The sequence below is a fragment of the Acomys minous genome (assembly GCF_964271855.1).
Source record: "Acomys minous genome assembly, chromosome: 4".
Classification (NCBI taxonomy): Eukaryota; Metazoa; Chordata; class Mammalia; order Rodentia; family Muridae; genus Acomys; species Acomys minous.
The window spans coordinates 70655752-70670604 of record NC_140486.1 but is presented as its reverse complement, the minus strand read 5'-3'; the positions used below and the strand labels follow the sequence as shown (position 1 = coordinate 70670604).

The window sequence follows — 14853 nt, the reverse complement described above, 5'->3', positions numbered from 1 at the left end:
GCCCTGAGTCTGGTGGGCGGCCCAGGTCGGGATGAAGTTGGGGGTGAGTTGGGGGTGACTGGCGCTGGGCTCCCAAGGGTTCTGCCACTCGTGGCCCAAGCCAAAGCCACCTAGGTGTCCAGCTGCGCTCTGTCGGAGCGGACCAGGAGTTCTCTGACCTCGAGTCAAGCTCTCCTGCCCTCCCAGTGCGTCGGGGGTTCATCCTCTGCCGGGAGGACTGGGCCTTGGGGCCTCGCGTGGGTGTCAGCAGCCTGGGTACTAGACTGGGGCCTCTGGGGCCGGTTCCGGGCCTGGAAGGGCTGCAGGAAGCGGAGGCGGCTTGGGACCGGCTGGATCGAAGCGGGCGCACACACCCGAAACGGCTAGGGTGGCCGCGAGCGGGCTGCTGAGTAATCCCGGGCGGCGGGTGGGGGCGGCCGGGCGCCCACGTTCCCCGCGCCGCAGCCGGGCGGCGGCTCCGCCTTCGCGTCCCTCCCCGCCCCCTGCCGGCTGCTGTGCTCGGCTCGGGGCAGGTTGGAGCGGGGCTCGGGGAGCGCGGGCCGCTGCAGCCGCCTCCCGCATCTCGCCTCGGCCCGCGCGGGGCCTCGCTCGCCCATGGCCGGCTCGGAGCAGCAGCGGCCGCGGCGGAGGGATGACGGCGACTCAGACTCGGTGGCGGCGGCGGCGTCCCTGCAGGACGCGGAGCTGGCCCTGGCTGGCATCAACATGCTGCTCAACAACGGCTTCAGGGAGTCGGATCAGCTTTTCAAACAATACAGGTGACACTCGCTCTCCTGACTCTGCCCAGGCTGCGCGCACCGAGTGGTCACCTCGCGATCTGCGGCTGCTCTCTTCCATGCTCCCCTTCGCCTCCCAGGGCTTTATCTGCAGCCTTTTCCCTGCGCCTTGTCCTCATCCTCCTCCCCACCCCATCCCCCGCTACTCTGTCCCTTCCCTTCTCGGACCGCAGTCCCGCTCACTTTCTGCCCTCCGAGGAGTGCCCAGTGTTTCTCTGCTGCTTTCCAGAGCTGTCGCTTGGTCCCCCATCGCGCATTGCTCAGAGGGCTGATGCACCAGAGGCAGCAGCGAGCCTGGCACTTGCAGGGTTGGCACTCTGGCTCGCTTGCTGCCTGGGCAGCCTTTTGTGACCCGAGAACAGCCCGCTGCACCCTCGCTGGGTCCTTGTGTTGCGCTCTGCTTTGTAGCCCTCGGCACTCCCGGTGCTTTTGTTACTTGAAGACAGTGTAGTGTAATTGTCGCTCTGTGCAGGAACTTAAAACATTTCAGCCCAAACTCTGATCGCCCATCTCTGTCTATCCATCTAAAGCCTCAGTCTTCGAAATGAGTTCCTGATGCCTTTCAAGAGAGCCGATTTGTTAAGAATTTCTCTAGTATGAAAAAAATAGAGGTTTTTTTTTTTTTAAATACAGAAGAGTAGAAGGGGGAAACACGTGTGTTGTGTTAATTTCTGTTTGTCTTTGAAACATTAAGCTTAAGAGCTAAGCCTAGTAGCTGTGGTGAAGGAGCCTTGGTTTCATCGGGAACCCGCAGCATCCCGGTGTTCTACTTTACGGAACCAGCTGGTTGGCCCTGTGAATGTGGGCAAGCAATCAAATGCCTAGCGGCTGTCGTGAACATGTTTAAGGGCGTGTGCTTCAGTTTCTTGATGCCTGTAGTTTAGGATGATATGAGCGAATTGCAGCGTGGTTGTGATGGAGAAAGTGTGTTAGCAAATGACAAAGGCTTAGAGTTCAGAGAATGACAAGCCAGGCTAAGGGTGTGTTAGCGAACGAGAAATGCTTAGATTTCAAAGAATGGCATTTCCACCAGGTAGAGCTACCACACGCCTACAGCCAAGCAAGCTTACAACTAGGAACTTCTCATTAAACCTTACTTACGTTGCTGTTTTGTTTCTTTGGATATACTCTACAGTTTGTAGCTCAGGCTAGCCTTGATCCTCCTATCTGAACCTCCCCAGTGCTAAGATTACAGGCTTGCACCCCACACCTTGGCTGTACAGCAGGTTTACTTTTAAGTCAGCCTTCTTCTCACCCTTATGGGTCTGAAAATGAGAACAACTTAACTCAGAATGCCTTACTTAACACACACATAATATATATACATATATATATACACACTCATACACATACAACACACATGTATATATACACACACATATACGCTCCATCAAAGGCTTTGATGGAGGATTTTTTAAAATCTTTTTTCTAATTTTTTAAAAAAATATTTATGTATACAGTGCTTGTATGTACACCTGCAGGCCAGAAGAGGGCACCAGATCTCATTGTGGATGGTTGTGAGCCACCATGTGGCTGCTGGGAACTGAACTCAGGACCTCTGGAAGAGCAGTCAGTGCTCTTAACCACTGAGCCATCTCTACAGGCCCTGATGGAGGATTTTTAAAAGTTACTAATTCTGTATTATCAGTTGCTTGTAGGTTTGTTTTAATTTGTTTTGGGGATGGTCTCTTTATGCAGCCTTGGCTGGAACTTGCTATATAAACCAAGTAGTAATGTTACTGGCATATTGAAAGCAGGAAACCTTTTCTTTATTTAGCCCGGTGGTTCTCAACCTATGGGTCATAATCCCTTTGGCAAACTTTTATCTCCAAAAATACTTACATTACAATCTATAACAGTAGCAATGAAAATAACTTAACCACAACATGAGGAACCGTATTAAAGAGTCACATCATTAGGAAGGTTGAGAACCACTGTCCAGTTTCATGGAATATCAACAGGGCAGCTGAAAGGCTAGTTATCGCCATAGAGCATAGAGATTCATTTTGAATGGAATATTTTATGTAGAGAAGGAACTCAGGCAGTGTGTAGCTGGGAGCTGTCTACTGTATTTTCCAATGGGAACTGAGAATAAGGAAGGGAAGACATTGTACTACCTGTTTTTTGTCAAGCCCAAGTACCAGCCACATGCCCTCATAACGTGGTCACTTATGACAGCCAGGGACTGGGTGTGTATCACCCTGTGCTAAATCAGAGATGTTCATTTTACCATTCTTCCTCCATTGCTAAATCGGTCAGATGTTTGCAGTCGGCCCGGGGCCTTATTTTCTAGCATTGTTACAAAGCTTGTCAGGATGGGGGGAGAGGAGGCAGGAGACTGACAGCATTATCCCCTCAGCTTTCCCTTGCTCCATCTGCTGTGTCGGGATGCAGGGAGAACTCGCATCCCTCCCACCTCTAGCGCGTGCTGCTTCTCATGCAAGTGTTGGGAAGCACAGTCCCACAGAAGGATGGTCAGAAACGGGCATGCGGGACCGGGGGTCCCAGCCCTAGCCCTGCACTTTTGTGGGTGCTGGCCTTTCAGTTCCTCAAAAACTGCTTCATTGCCTATAAAACAAAAGGTAGTGGTGATGATCCCCATAGCACAGTGTGATTGGCAAGCTCAGCTGGAAGAGGGCTGGGGACAGAAATGGAGCTCAGTTGGTTGAGTTCTTGCCTGCTTTGCATGAAGCTTTGGATTCGTGCAAACGGGGCGTGGTGGTACATGCATGTAATTCCACCATTCTGGAATTCGGGCAGGAGGATTAGGGTCAGAAGTTTGAAGTTATTTTTGGTTACATGTGAGGAGGCCATCCTGGGATACATGAGCCGTCCATCTGTCTGTGTCTGTGTCTGTCTGCTCTTCTCTTCTCTCTCTCTCTCTCTCTCTCTCTCTCTCTCTCTCTCACACACACACACACACACACACACACACACACACACCTGTATTAACAACAATCGGGGAAACCTGACACCACGCGTGCATGCATACAGTGAAAGGTGCTTGTTGCCCTCACCACTATTTCCGCACAAGGCGGAATGCCCTTTTATGCAGATAGCTCATAAATATATATGTAAATATACACACATAGATTGCATATATATATGCAATTTTTAATTATGTCTGCTTGCTTTATTCAGTGCATGTGGCGCAGTGGGGGGTGTGGCAGGGCATATATCGTGTGAGGCCTGGGGATCAAGCTGAGAACCTCGGGTTTGGGGGCAAGCACCTTTACCGCCTAAGCCATCCTGACAGTCACTAGCTCCTCTATGCGTTGCTCACCTCATATCCTCTACTACATCTGAGGATCATATGATGCTTTAGGAAACTTTTTTCCCCCTGACCCAGCAGGGAAGGGGCTGCTGGAAACGCAGCATCGACTTCATCACCAGTGTCTGAGTGTCCCTCAGTTTATCCACAGAGGCGGGGAGGGGGGACCAGATTGCGGGGGGGGGGGGGGACCAGATTGCTAGCTCTTTGTTTTTCATTGTCCTCTTACAGTGACTCACTGTCCGCTTTGTGGTAAAATGCTGTTCTTCGCATGAACAAAGGGACCCTGTCTTCTAGCATTAAAAGTAACTTTTAAAAAAAATGTCATTTTCTCCTGCCGCATTAAGGAGGCGAGAACTTTCCTCAATGGGTGCTAAGTGTGCAATGGTCACTTTGCAGAGACTGCTTACAACGAAAGCCATTCTGCACTGTAGAGCGCAGATGTTTGTTCCTAGGGGGATTGATTGGAAGTATCTGCACAGTAGAGACCTTCTTCTCAGATGCCAACAAGACCCTGGTTGGAGGTTGCTAGCAGCTGTTCCTTCTGCAAATGACAGTGCCCATGCAGTGACAAGCCACCCATGGTTAGTGCTCAGCCGCTGCCAGGCACTTGGAGCTCTTTCCACAGAGACCAAGACAGGATTGTGCTGTGGTGTGAATGTGCTTTGTGTCTCTCTGGTCCATTGAGGTTAAAGGCTTGACTCTTGGAGGAGCTGGAACCTTTAGGAGCTGGAACCTTTAGGAGCTGGTTAAAAAGCCTTGGCTCTTTTGGAAGGGGGAAGCTTTAGGAGGGGGAACCTAGTCAGATGGCGTGAGGTCACTGGGGCCTTGAGGTTATTTCCCATGACACTCTCTGGTAGTTCTGAGACATGTATCACAAAAGGAGCTAGGCTGGCCCTCCTTTCCCTCCCATGGCATGGGACTCTTTATTCCTACAGAAGTGGCCTTCATGTATCAGTGTCGCCCGCCTTACCATGGTGTCAGTGGTCCTAGACTTTGAAACTCTGTGACACTGAGCTTAAGGAAAAATTGCTGTAAAGTACTCTGAGTCCAGTATTTTGTTGTAGTAAGAAAAATCTGACTGGCTAATGCCACAAGACTTTCCTGTGTTTAGCCTGAGGCCCTGTTTGTAAGTTGATGACACTCCTGTTCTCAGAGCTCCTGTGCGACAGCCCACATATTGAACTGTTGGCCTGTGTGACACATTCAATCCTTGGGAACAGTGGTAAGACGCTTGGTAAGGGTGCATGAAAGCGGCTCACTGCTGTGCTCCGCGTTGACCTCAGCAGGGAGGTTAGGGATCACACTCACGGCTGCGGAGGTGAACAGTGGCGAGCCCAGCCAGAGGACGTTTTGCAGAGAAAATGCTGCATGAACTTAAGGATGAGGCAAAAGTCGGTCAGATGAAGGAGAGTAGCTGGGGGGGGGGTGGGGGGGGATGAAAAGAAGATGTGAGGGATGGTGTGGTTTAAGCTGAGTCTGGGAGAAGAGTCCGTGGAAACCCAGGTAGGGGCAGAGATGGAGGCACCAAAGCTGCAGCTGGCTGAGTAGCAGCTGACGTCGCAAGGGTGGTTTCTTCTGTTTCTGCGTCTCCCTCTCCTCTGTCTGGTCCACCCTGCCTCTGAGTGAGTGCTTCCTCTTCGGGCTGTTTGGCTGTCAGTCATCAACTCACTGTTCCCTCAGACACTTGTGCGTTTGTACCGTCGTGACCATAATTAGCTCCCTGGGGTTCCTGCCTCCAAATGTCACACAGTTGTTTCCTATTTTTGTCTTGAAGGGCTTTTTAATCAGAGGGCTGGTAGGAGAGGGGGCAGACGTGAAGCTGTGAGGATGACCAGAGACACGTGCAGCTCCAGTGAGCTTTGTAATTTCTCTTGTGATAGAAGTTGCTGAACAGTTAGCCTCCTCCTTCCCCTTAAGGCTGCCATCACCTCCCCTTCTCTGTGTCTTCACATCATTTTTTTCTTTTTTCAGGCAAGGTCTCATGTAGCCCAGGCTAGCCTCAAACTTGCTATGTAATAGAGAACCAGACTAAACGTCTGCTATATCCCTATACCTCTTGAGTGGTAAGGTAGCAGGCATGGCCCACTTTATGTGGTGCTGGAGATCCAATACAGGGCTACATACAGGCTAGGCAGGCGTTCTGCCAGCTGAGCTACATCCCACTCCTCTCTTGGCATCTTTTTTTTTTTAACATTTACTTTTTTTTTTTTTTACATTGCTACCAGTTCTGCCTGTGGATGTTACTGAAATAATATGCATATTAAAGAACATGCGGAGAACGCATAGAATCCTGCGTTCCATCCCAAGCACGGCAGATAAAGTGTACATTGGCCATTAAACATTCACTGATGACAAATATGCACAAACAAGGATTTGGTAGAGAAAGAAGACATGGGTGAGATTGTGAATTCTGGTTTTCTTTTCCATCTTAAATTATAAAATGGCAAAAAATTAAAAATGAAAGAAAGAAATTGGGGGCTGGAGAGATGGCTCAGAGGTTAAGAGCACTGACTGCTCTTCCGGACATCCTGAGTTCAATTCCCAGCAACCACTTGGTGGCTCATAACCATCTATAATGTGATCTGATGCCCTCTTCTGGCCTGCAGGTGTAAACACAGGCAGAACACTATATACATAATAAATAAATAAATAAATAAATAAATAAATAAATCTTTAAAAAAAGGAAACTTTGTAGTAAGCAGTGTGTGTGTGTGTGTGTGTGTGTGTGTAGATGTGTGTAATGCATATACAGATCCTAAACTGCCTGGCACAGTTACAGAACATGTTATGGAGGCACACACTCTGTGGCTGCATGTAGAGAGCATGTTAACTGTGGAACTAGGATTATTGCTACAGAGATGGTTTGGTATTAGTCAGACGCTGGGAATGTATGGCCTGATGTCTTCGCAGACATAGTTTTACTGCACAGACCCACACTCATTTGATCACCTCTGGCCTATGGCTGCTGTGCGTCGCAACTTCAGCAGTGGAAAGTTGTGACAGAGACCACACAGCTAGCCTTTGTCAAGTGTGTTGACCCCAGGTGTACCATGGGCATTCTTGGGTAATTCATATAAGAGACACCAGGCTAATAGGGTCCAGGCATCGCCCCTGCCTGACACCATGTCAGATCATTGAAGGCGGGAAGCTGAGTGTTCAGATGTAGCAGGGTAGCTCAGCTTTGCTTCTGGAGTCTGTGGGTAAATACATAGATGCAGAAGTGCAAGAAAAATAGAGGAATGAAATCAAGAGCGATGCAAAGTTAGTGACGAGGGAAGTGCATCTGTTGATTCTTCTGTCTTCTTTCTCTGCGTGGTGTGGCTGTCAAAAGGCTCATCCTCATTTCCTGTTGCAGTTCATGGAAGGGTTCTGATTAAATATTCCTTAAGAATTCATCAAGCTGAAAGTGATATTCTTTTAAAATGTGCACTTGCCCATAGAATAATGGGGGTACTTAGAGGAAATAAATAATTCCTCAAAAGTACAAACCCCAAAACCTTAGGTTGTGGCATGGCTGCATTCACACAAACATGTGTGTACACACACTCACAGATTCGTAGTTAAGGATGTGCCTCCAGCGGGGCGTGATGGCACGTGCCTTTAATCCCAGCACTGGAGAGGCAGAGGCAGTCGGATCACTGTGAGTTCGAGGCCAGCCTGGTCTACAAAGTGAGTCCAGGACAGCCAAAGCTAAACAGAGAAACCCTGTCTTGAAAAACCAAGAAAAAAACAAAACAAAACAAAACAAAACAAAACAAAGGATGTGCCTCCAGGAAGTGTATGCTGTGAGTCATTTCCAGTGTGTTAACAGCTACCTCAGTTAGATGAGACACCTCCTCTAAGCCATTGGAGCGATGCTAACAAAGCTTTGATAAGGCTGCGAAAATGAGAGAGAAATGGCACTGTACCATGGAGACTTTTCTATTCTATTTTAGATTAGCTTTAATTTTCAATTGCGACTGGGTATATGCACATGTGAGTGCAGGTGCATACAGCGGCCAGTAGAGGGCATCAGATTCCCCCTAGAACTGGAGTTGCAGGGAGTTATGAGCTGCCTGACATAGATGCTGAGAACCAAACTTGGCTCATCAGCAAGAACCGTACTTACCCTCAACTACTGAGCCATCACTGGAGCCTTCCCTCTTTCCTAGTCACATGAAACCATTTGTAGATTTTCAAGCACATTGTGCTTTCTCAGGAGTTTATACCTTTCACTGGCTGCTTGGCCTCTTAACACACATACCATTTTTTTCACCCCGTTTTCTTTGCCAGGGTAACCCTCACTTAGTAAAACAGTGAGACTTTGAAGCGACTATTGCAAAGGACTTGGGGTGGGGAGCATTGAAGAAGTACAGGAAGCCAATAGCTGTGTAGTCCAAATGTATTTTACCCTCAATTTCAAAACTCCATCTAGCGCTAACTGACGCTGTGAGAGCGGGCGAGGCAGGCAGGGGGAGGAGGAACTGGTCTCTGCCTTATGCTCCTCTCTGTGGTTTCACTTTTCATAGTTTCAGTTACTCACAGTCAACCATGGTTTGAAAACGTTACATAGAATGTTCTAGAAATAAACAAACTCATAGGTTTTATTTTATTTCATTTTAGTGTTTTGAGACATAGCCTCCTGATAGTCCAGGCTGGCTTCAGACTCCTTCCTCAGCCTCCAAGTCCTGCGACTATGGGTGTGTGTCCCTGTACCTGGCCAACTCATAACTTAATGCTAATTTATTATAATACATTGTTATTAATTGTCGCATTTCATGTTAGCCTCCTGCAGTGTGCACTTTATAATTCAAACGCCATCATCCATGTACTGGGTGAAGAAGAAACACGGTATTCAGAAGGTTCAGTACTGTCAGTGGTTCGGGTACCCACTGTGGGTCTTGAATTGTGTCTCCTGAAGATGATGGCCGACAGCACCCCTTTCAGCACGTACTCTGTTCCTAGAACCCTAAATTCATGAGTATGGTACCCTTTGGTTTCAACACTGAATCGGCCTTTGTGTATGAAGCTGGGGCAGGGAAGTGGGTGCATTTCACTTTCTGAACAAGGAGGAGTGAAGGCATGGTTTTGTGAGGAGTGGCAGCCATGACTTCCTGACAGCATCCTGAAGACTGAGATGCACTTGTGTTCTTGAGTCAGGTTGGTTGGCATTTTGCCAGCATTCCATCCCCCTATGGATGCTATGGTGCTGGCTCCACCCTTTGCCTGTCACTCTATCATGGAAGAGTTTCCCAATACAAGGTACATACACACATGCACAAGGAAAGTGTTCAGAGAAATTCCTACGTTTCTGGGATGGACGTCTTATCAGATGCCAAGGTGCATGCTGGGAGTCGCTGTGTAAATGGGGACATGGTCACTTCATGCCTTTGTTCACATCTGCTTGACAGGCACTTCAGCCCAAGCTGTGGCATCAGTGTCATTATTAACTGAGGTGACCCCACCCCCACCCCAGTATACATCAAAATAAGCAAGGTGGCTGCTAGGTAGTGCCACACACAGCTTTGGGGATTTTATTCCTCGCCTAACAGTGCTCGATCATTTCCCTTGGGCAGACAAGAGAAGCACAGAACAGTAAGTGCGCTGGGGTGGGTGTGACCCCACAGCCTCTAAGTAGCCGTTGCACATGACCTCTGTTTTTACTGTAAAAGTTAAGGAAGAGAATGCACTGAAGAGACCCGTTGTTCTGGGTGAATTCTCCAGGCAGAATATGAACTATTTCCTGCCACCCGGGAACGCCTCCCCAACTCACCACATCCTGGCTGCTGTAAGGGGCCCTGTGTGCTGCCAGGGCTTCCCAGCCTTCCTCCTGCCCTTGCCCAGACCACTCAGCAGAGTAGGTGGCATATTACCCATCCTGTTGTGAACTTCCATGTGCTCGCTGTGAGAGCAAGGCCAGCCTTACTGAGGAGCTGTCTTGTCCTTCACCTAGCCATTTCAAGGCCCTGGGGGCTCACCCCTGGTGGGACTTTGCTCCCCTGGGATGAAGAGGCAGACATGTAACCCCAGACTCCAGAAGTATGTCCTGAATTTCAGGAGTAGCTGGTTTCTGAGGGAACCTGGTACGAATGTAGTGATGCTCTCTAGAGCCATGGCTCTTGATGGCATCAGACCCAGGCCCTCTGTGGACGGCAGCAGTCTGTAATTCCCCCTTTATGGTCTGCAAATGAGATTAGCAGATGGAATATCCCATAGTATAGTATTAAGAAGTAAAACACATTCATAATTCAAATTACATATACTCCCAAACACAGATGCTCAGCCTGCTTTCACCAGGAGAACGTAGTCAGAAGCTGTGGCTGTAAGCAGTGAAGAGGTTCAGGAGTGAAAGACAAGAAGCTTTTGTGCTCAGGTGGAGAATGACATGGCCGTGGACTCTGACAGCAGGAAGCTGGAGCCAGTCGCTCTGTGTTAAGAGAAAGGGAATGGCTCTAACAGAGGGAGGACGCAGGCAGGGCACGTGAGGGAACAGAGGGCTGTGCTGTTGCTGGCTGCGCCCTGGCTTAGCGAATAGTCTGTATCTTGAAACCCCGCTCCAGTCAAGGCTGTAGAAGCCCTCACTAGGCAGTCAGGGTTAGGGGATGAATTGCAAGGGTTTTGAGGGGAGTTGAGCAATATCAGTCTCCAAGGAAAGTTAAAAAATAAGAATCAGGGGGCGGCGAGATGGCTCTGTGGTTAAGAGTGTATACTGCTCCTGTAGAGGACCCAAGTTCAGTTCCCAGAACCCGTGTCAGGTGACTCACAGCCACCCATTAACTCCATCTCCAGGGGACCCAATACCATGTTCTAGTGTCAGTGGACACATCAATTCATGTGCATACACCCACACACAGACACATACACAAAGTACAGTACATATGGTTAAAAATAATAAAAATCTTGTTAAAACAACAAATTCCCAAGTTTTAAAACAAAATAATTATAAACACTTAAGAGCTAGACAAAAAAAAAAAGTAAGTTGAATAATTATACTTGTTGGTATCCAATATTTCATGTCTTCAGTCATTTATGGGATGCTGAATACACTAAAGTGGATTATAATATTCTACTTAAATTCAAGCATATGATGCAGTTACGTGCAGGCTTAGTGGTGCTGTGGTGTGTGTCCACCTAAGACCACAAGCAATTTGGCTGTTGGGAACACAGTTTTCCATTATAAGGGTCAAATCTTTGAATGTTGCAAGGAATACGGCTGAGTTTTTGGACCCATAGTTTCTACAGCCAAGGGTGAACCAACCAGGGATCAGAAATACCTGAGGGAAAGGAATTCCAGAAATTTCTAAAGAACAAAATTTGAGTTTGCTTTGTTGTTTTTCATTATCTATATTACCAGTATGTCTGGCTAGCAATCAATTAAGACACTGACACTTGTTATAGTTTAAAGTAGCCTTAGTTAACCTAGGGCAGTGCAGATATTAATCCTCTAAACTACTTCTAATAGTGGGACAGGTATGGGATCCCTGCCCCAGTCCCATTCCATCTGCTTCTAATAATTTCTGCCAAGCTACCTCCCATCCATAATCACAAATACTTGTTAATGTTCTTCATCTGGGCCAAATCTCCATCCATGCCAGCCATGTGTTTTTCTTCCATCCAACCCATGGCGGCCTCCTCTCTCTTCTCCTTCTTCGGGACTCTTCTTCTTCCCAGGATTCCTCGCTGTCTCTCTAAGCCTGAGAACCGTATCCATGCCTCTATTGCCTCTGCCCTGCCCAGGTAGGATGGCTTTTTATTAATCAAAAGGTGTGTCACGGAGATTAGCATCAAAATACATTAGACCATCCCCCAACATTGCTCTGCATCTGGTGTGGTGCAGAATTGACACAAATGGAGGCATGCCTTGGCTTTATAGGATTAATGGTAGTCCAGATGACTCGAAGCCACGGAGAATGCACATAGGTTATCTGTAAGTACTGACCATCTTAACCACGAGGGTCTGGAACCAGTTTTGTAATTAAAGTAGTTTTGTGTCTTCATAATTCCCAAGAGATGCTGAAGTGTGACAAGTGGGACAGAGTGCCAGGGAGCCCACACACTGCAGGATGGCTTGCATCCTCAGTCCGGTCCCAATGCAGTGACTACATTAATTCGAATAACATCACAAGTTTCCAAAATGCCTCCACAGTGAGACACCAGGACAGAGGTTCGGCACAGGCTTCTTTGTCTGTAGTGAATCCAGGGCTGGGAGGAACAGCACAGAGTTCGGTCTTCCACTAACAGGCTGCAGGAGGGCGAGAGTCTGCCCAAGCTGAAGCTATGGCTGTGAGCATGGTGGCAGACGCTGAACCTGAATTCTATCTGCGGTCATTGGTGCAAGTTCCCTTGGGGGATAATGAGCCCCTGTGTTGAGTCTCATGGTTACTCATCCAAAGCACCAGTTTCCCCTGGTCACACACATGCTGCTTCTAGGTCCCAAAGCCACCAAGGAACCTTCCTTTCTTCTCACCCAATGCAGACCTAACCTGCCGGTCCTGGGCCTCTCTAGCCTCAAGGCCTCTGATTCAGAAGCCTGAATTCTCTTCTCTGATATTCCCCAAGTCTTCTCAGCTTTGCCCCTCAGGGTACTGACTTACTGGATTCCTGGGAACCCTTCTACTATGTCCGTTATTCAAATTAAAAACCCGTTTTAAAAGCTAAAAGCCCCGCATCTCCAGAAAGGAGGTACAGTTGCCCCAAAAGTTACATAGTCCAAAAGACCATTTTCTCTTGTGGGGAAGCAGGGCAGGACGCCTTGGGTGACGCTCTGTCCTCCGTGTATCTAGAAGCCACTGACAGGGCCCCGTACTACAGAGCACGTCCTCTGTTCTTGGTCTCACTGTGACGCCTGCACGTTAGCTCAGCCTGTCTTACAGGTACTCCTGTGCATTAAGGTTCCTTGCTGGGTGGAGCTTTTCTAGAAAAATCTGCGTCTGAGCCTGTGACTTCTCCCTCCCAAGGAGGGATGACTTGCTGCTTGTCTCACTGTAGAAACTCCACGTCTGCTTTTGGACTGTACTTCCTGCCTCACCTCTGCATCACGTTCCTCTGAGATTACTTCATTCACTCGTAAGCTCACCATCAAGGGCACACAGCCTGGCAGATTCTTATCCCTGGATCTCATTATTCATAAGCCTTTTTTAGTACAATTCTAACATGATTAGGGGGGATAGCACACACAACATTTAGCATCCAAGTTCAAGTTGAATTTGCTAAATGACACAGACTCCTTAAAAAGCAGTTGGATTAAAGTAAAAAAAAAATTTTTTTTCTCTGCTGTCTCTGCCGCGTTGGCCTCTTTAGGGTGTTCCCGATAGGATGAGTCACTGTAAGTGACTTTTTTCTGTCCCTCATTTTGAGCAGCGAATTGCAAAAATCTCAAGTTATGCTTTGTCAGGAAAATCGCTGGAATAATAAGAAAAGAACTTGACAAGAGCTTGTCTTGCAAATCCCACTCATCTTTTCTTCTGGTTGAAACCAACGGGTTGAGTTTATCAGGTCCCTGCTAGTGGGACAGGACCCCGGACACCTGGGCTAGAATGGAGCTGCCTGGTGGGCGGGGGTGGGGCGGTGGGAGGGGGGGATGGAGATTGAGCCTCACACTAGTCAGTTTCACTTTAATTGCTCAGAAAAGAGTTTTGTTTATATGGGAAATTCCATTTGCATTTTTGTTGTTGTTATTTCCACGTTGTTGATTGGTGACACCTTCAGTAGCTCACATTATGAAGATTACAGAGTGAACTAGAAACCACGCCCTTTAAATAACATAGAAACGTAAAATGAGAGGTGGGGCTGTGGGAGCCGAAGTGGCCATCTCAAGTGGCTTAGCCAAAGTTGGGACTGCAGAGATGGGCAATTTTGAGCTTCTTTATTGTTCTGGAACAGTTAGCACTGCTAAACTAACAGGAAAGGAGGGGCATTTGGGTGGGTTACACAGTCCTTTTCATGTCTTAGTTCTGGAATGAGCTTTTGAGAGAGGATAATAATTATGGGGAGCTTTCCTCTGAATAGAAGAATTTCAAGTTGCAAAACAACAAAAACTCATCATAGAACTCTCAAGGTCTAGGATGGGAACATGTGGCCCTCTTAGTGACAGGAGAAAGAGAGAGAGAGAGAGAGAGAGAGAGAGAGAGAGAGAGAGAGAGAGAGAGAGAGAGAGAGAGAGAGAGAGAGGTCTCCCCAAAAGGTGTAAGTGATTTTGGATTTGGGTTGATCAAGCAGATAGGTATCTGGATATTTTCATTTATAAAAGCATTAACACAATTTCTAACTTATTGCACTATATATATATGTTATATATATATATATATATATAGAAAGAAAGAAAGGACTTTTTGTTTTGTTTGGTTTGGTTTGGTTTTTTTTTTTTTTTTTTGGTTTTTTGAGACAGGGTCTTTCTGTGTAGCCTTGCCTGTCCTGGACTTGCTTTATAGACCAGGCTGGCCTTAAACTCACAGCAATTTGCCTGACTCTGCCTCCCGAGTGCTGGGATTAAAGGTGTGTGCCGCCATGTCCAGCACCATTTTGTATCTTAAAGATTAAAAAATAATGAAAATACCTCGATCAATTTTGGAGCGCTTTTTTAAAACTTTATTTTTATTTTGTTATTTTGTTCATATGGGTGTTTTGTGTGCCTATATGACTGCATACCATGTGCATGCCTGGTGCCTGCGGAGGTCAGAAGAGGGCATCAGAGCCCCTGGTGCTGGGGTTACAGAGGATGCGAGCCACTGTGTGGTGCTGGGGTTACAGAGGTTGCGAGCCACTGCGTGGTGCTGGGGTTACAGAGGATGCGAGTCACTGCATGGTGCTGGGGTTACAGAGGAT

General features: G+C 47.7%; 1 protein-coding gene across 1 annotated transcript in view; it reads left to right on the top strand.

Moving 5' to 3' along the window:
- The first annotated feature begins 467 nt into the window (after positions 1-467).
- Positions 468-14853, top strand: part of TTC39C (tetratricopeptide repeat domain 39C) — a 92446-nt gene continuing 78060 nt past the window's right edge. The window contains exon 1 of the mRNA XM_084780446.1: positions 468-758. Within this exon, the coding sequence (XP_084636572.1) occupies positions 595-758 (164 nt within the window). The 5' untranslated portion in view covers positions 468-594. The remainder of the gene's footprint in view (positions 759-14853) is intronic.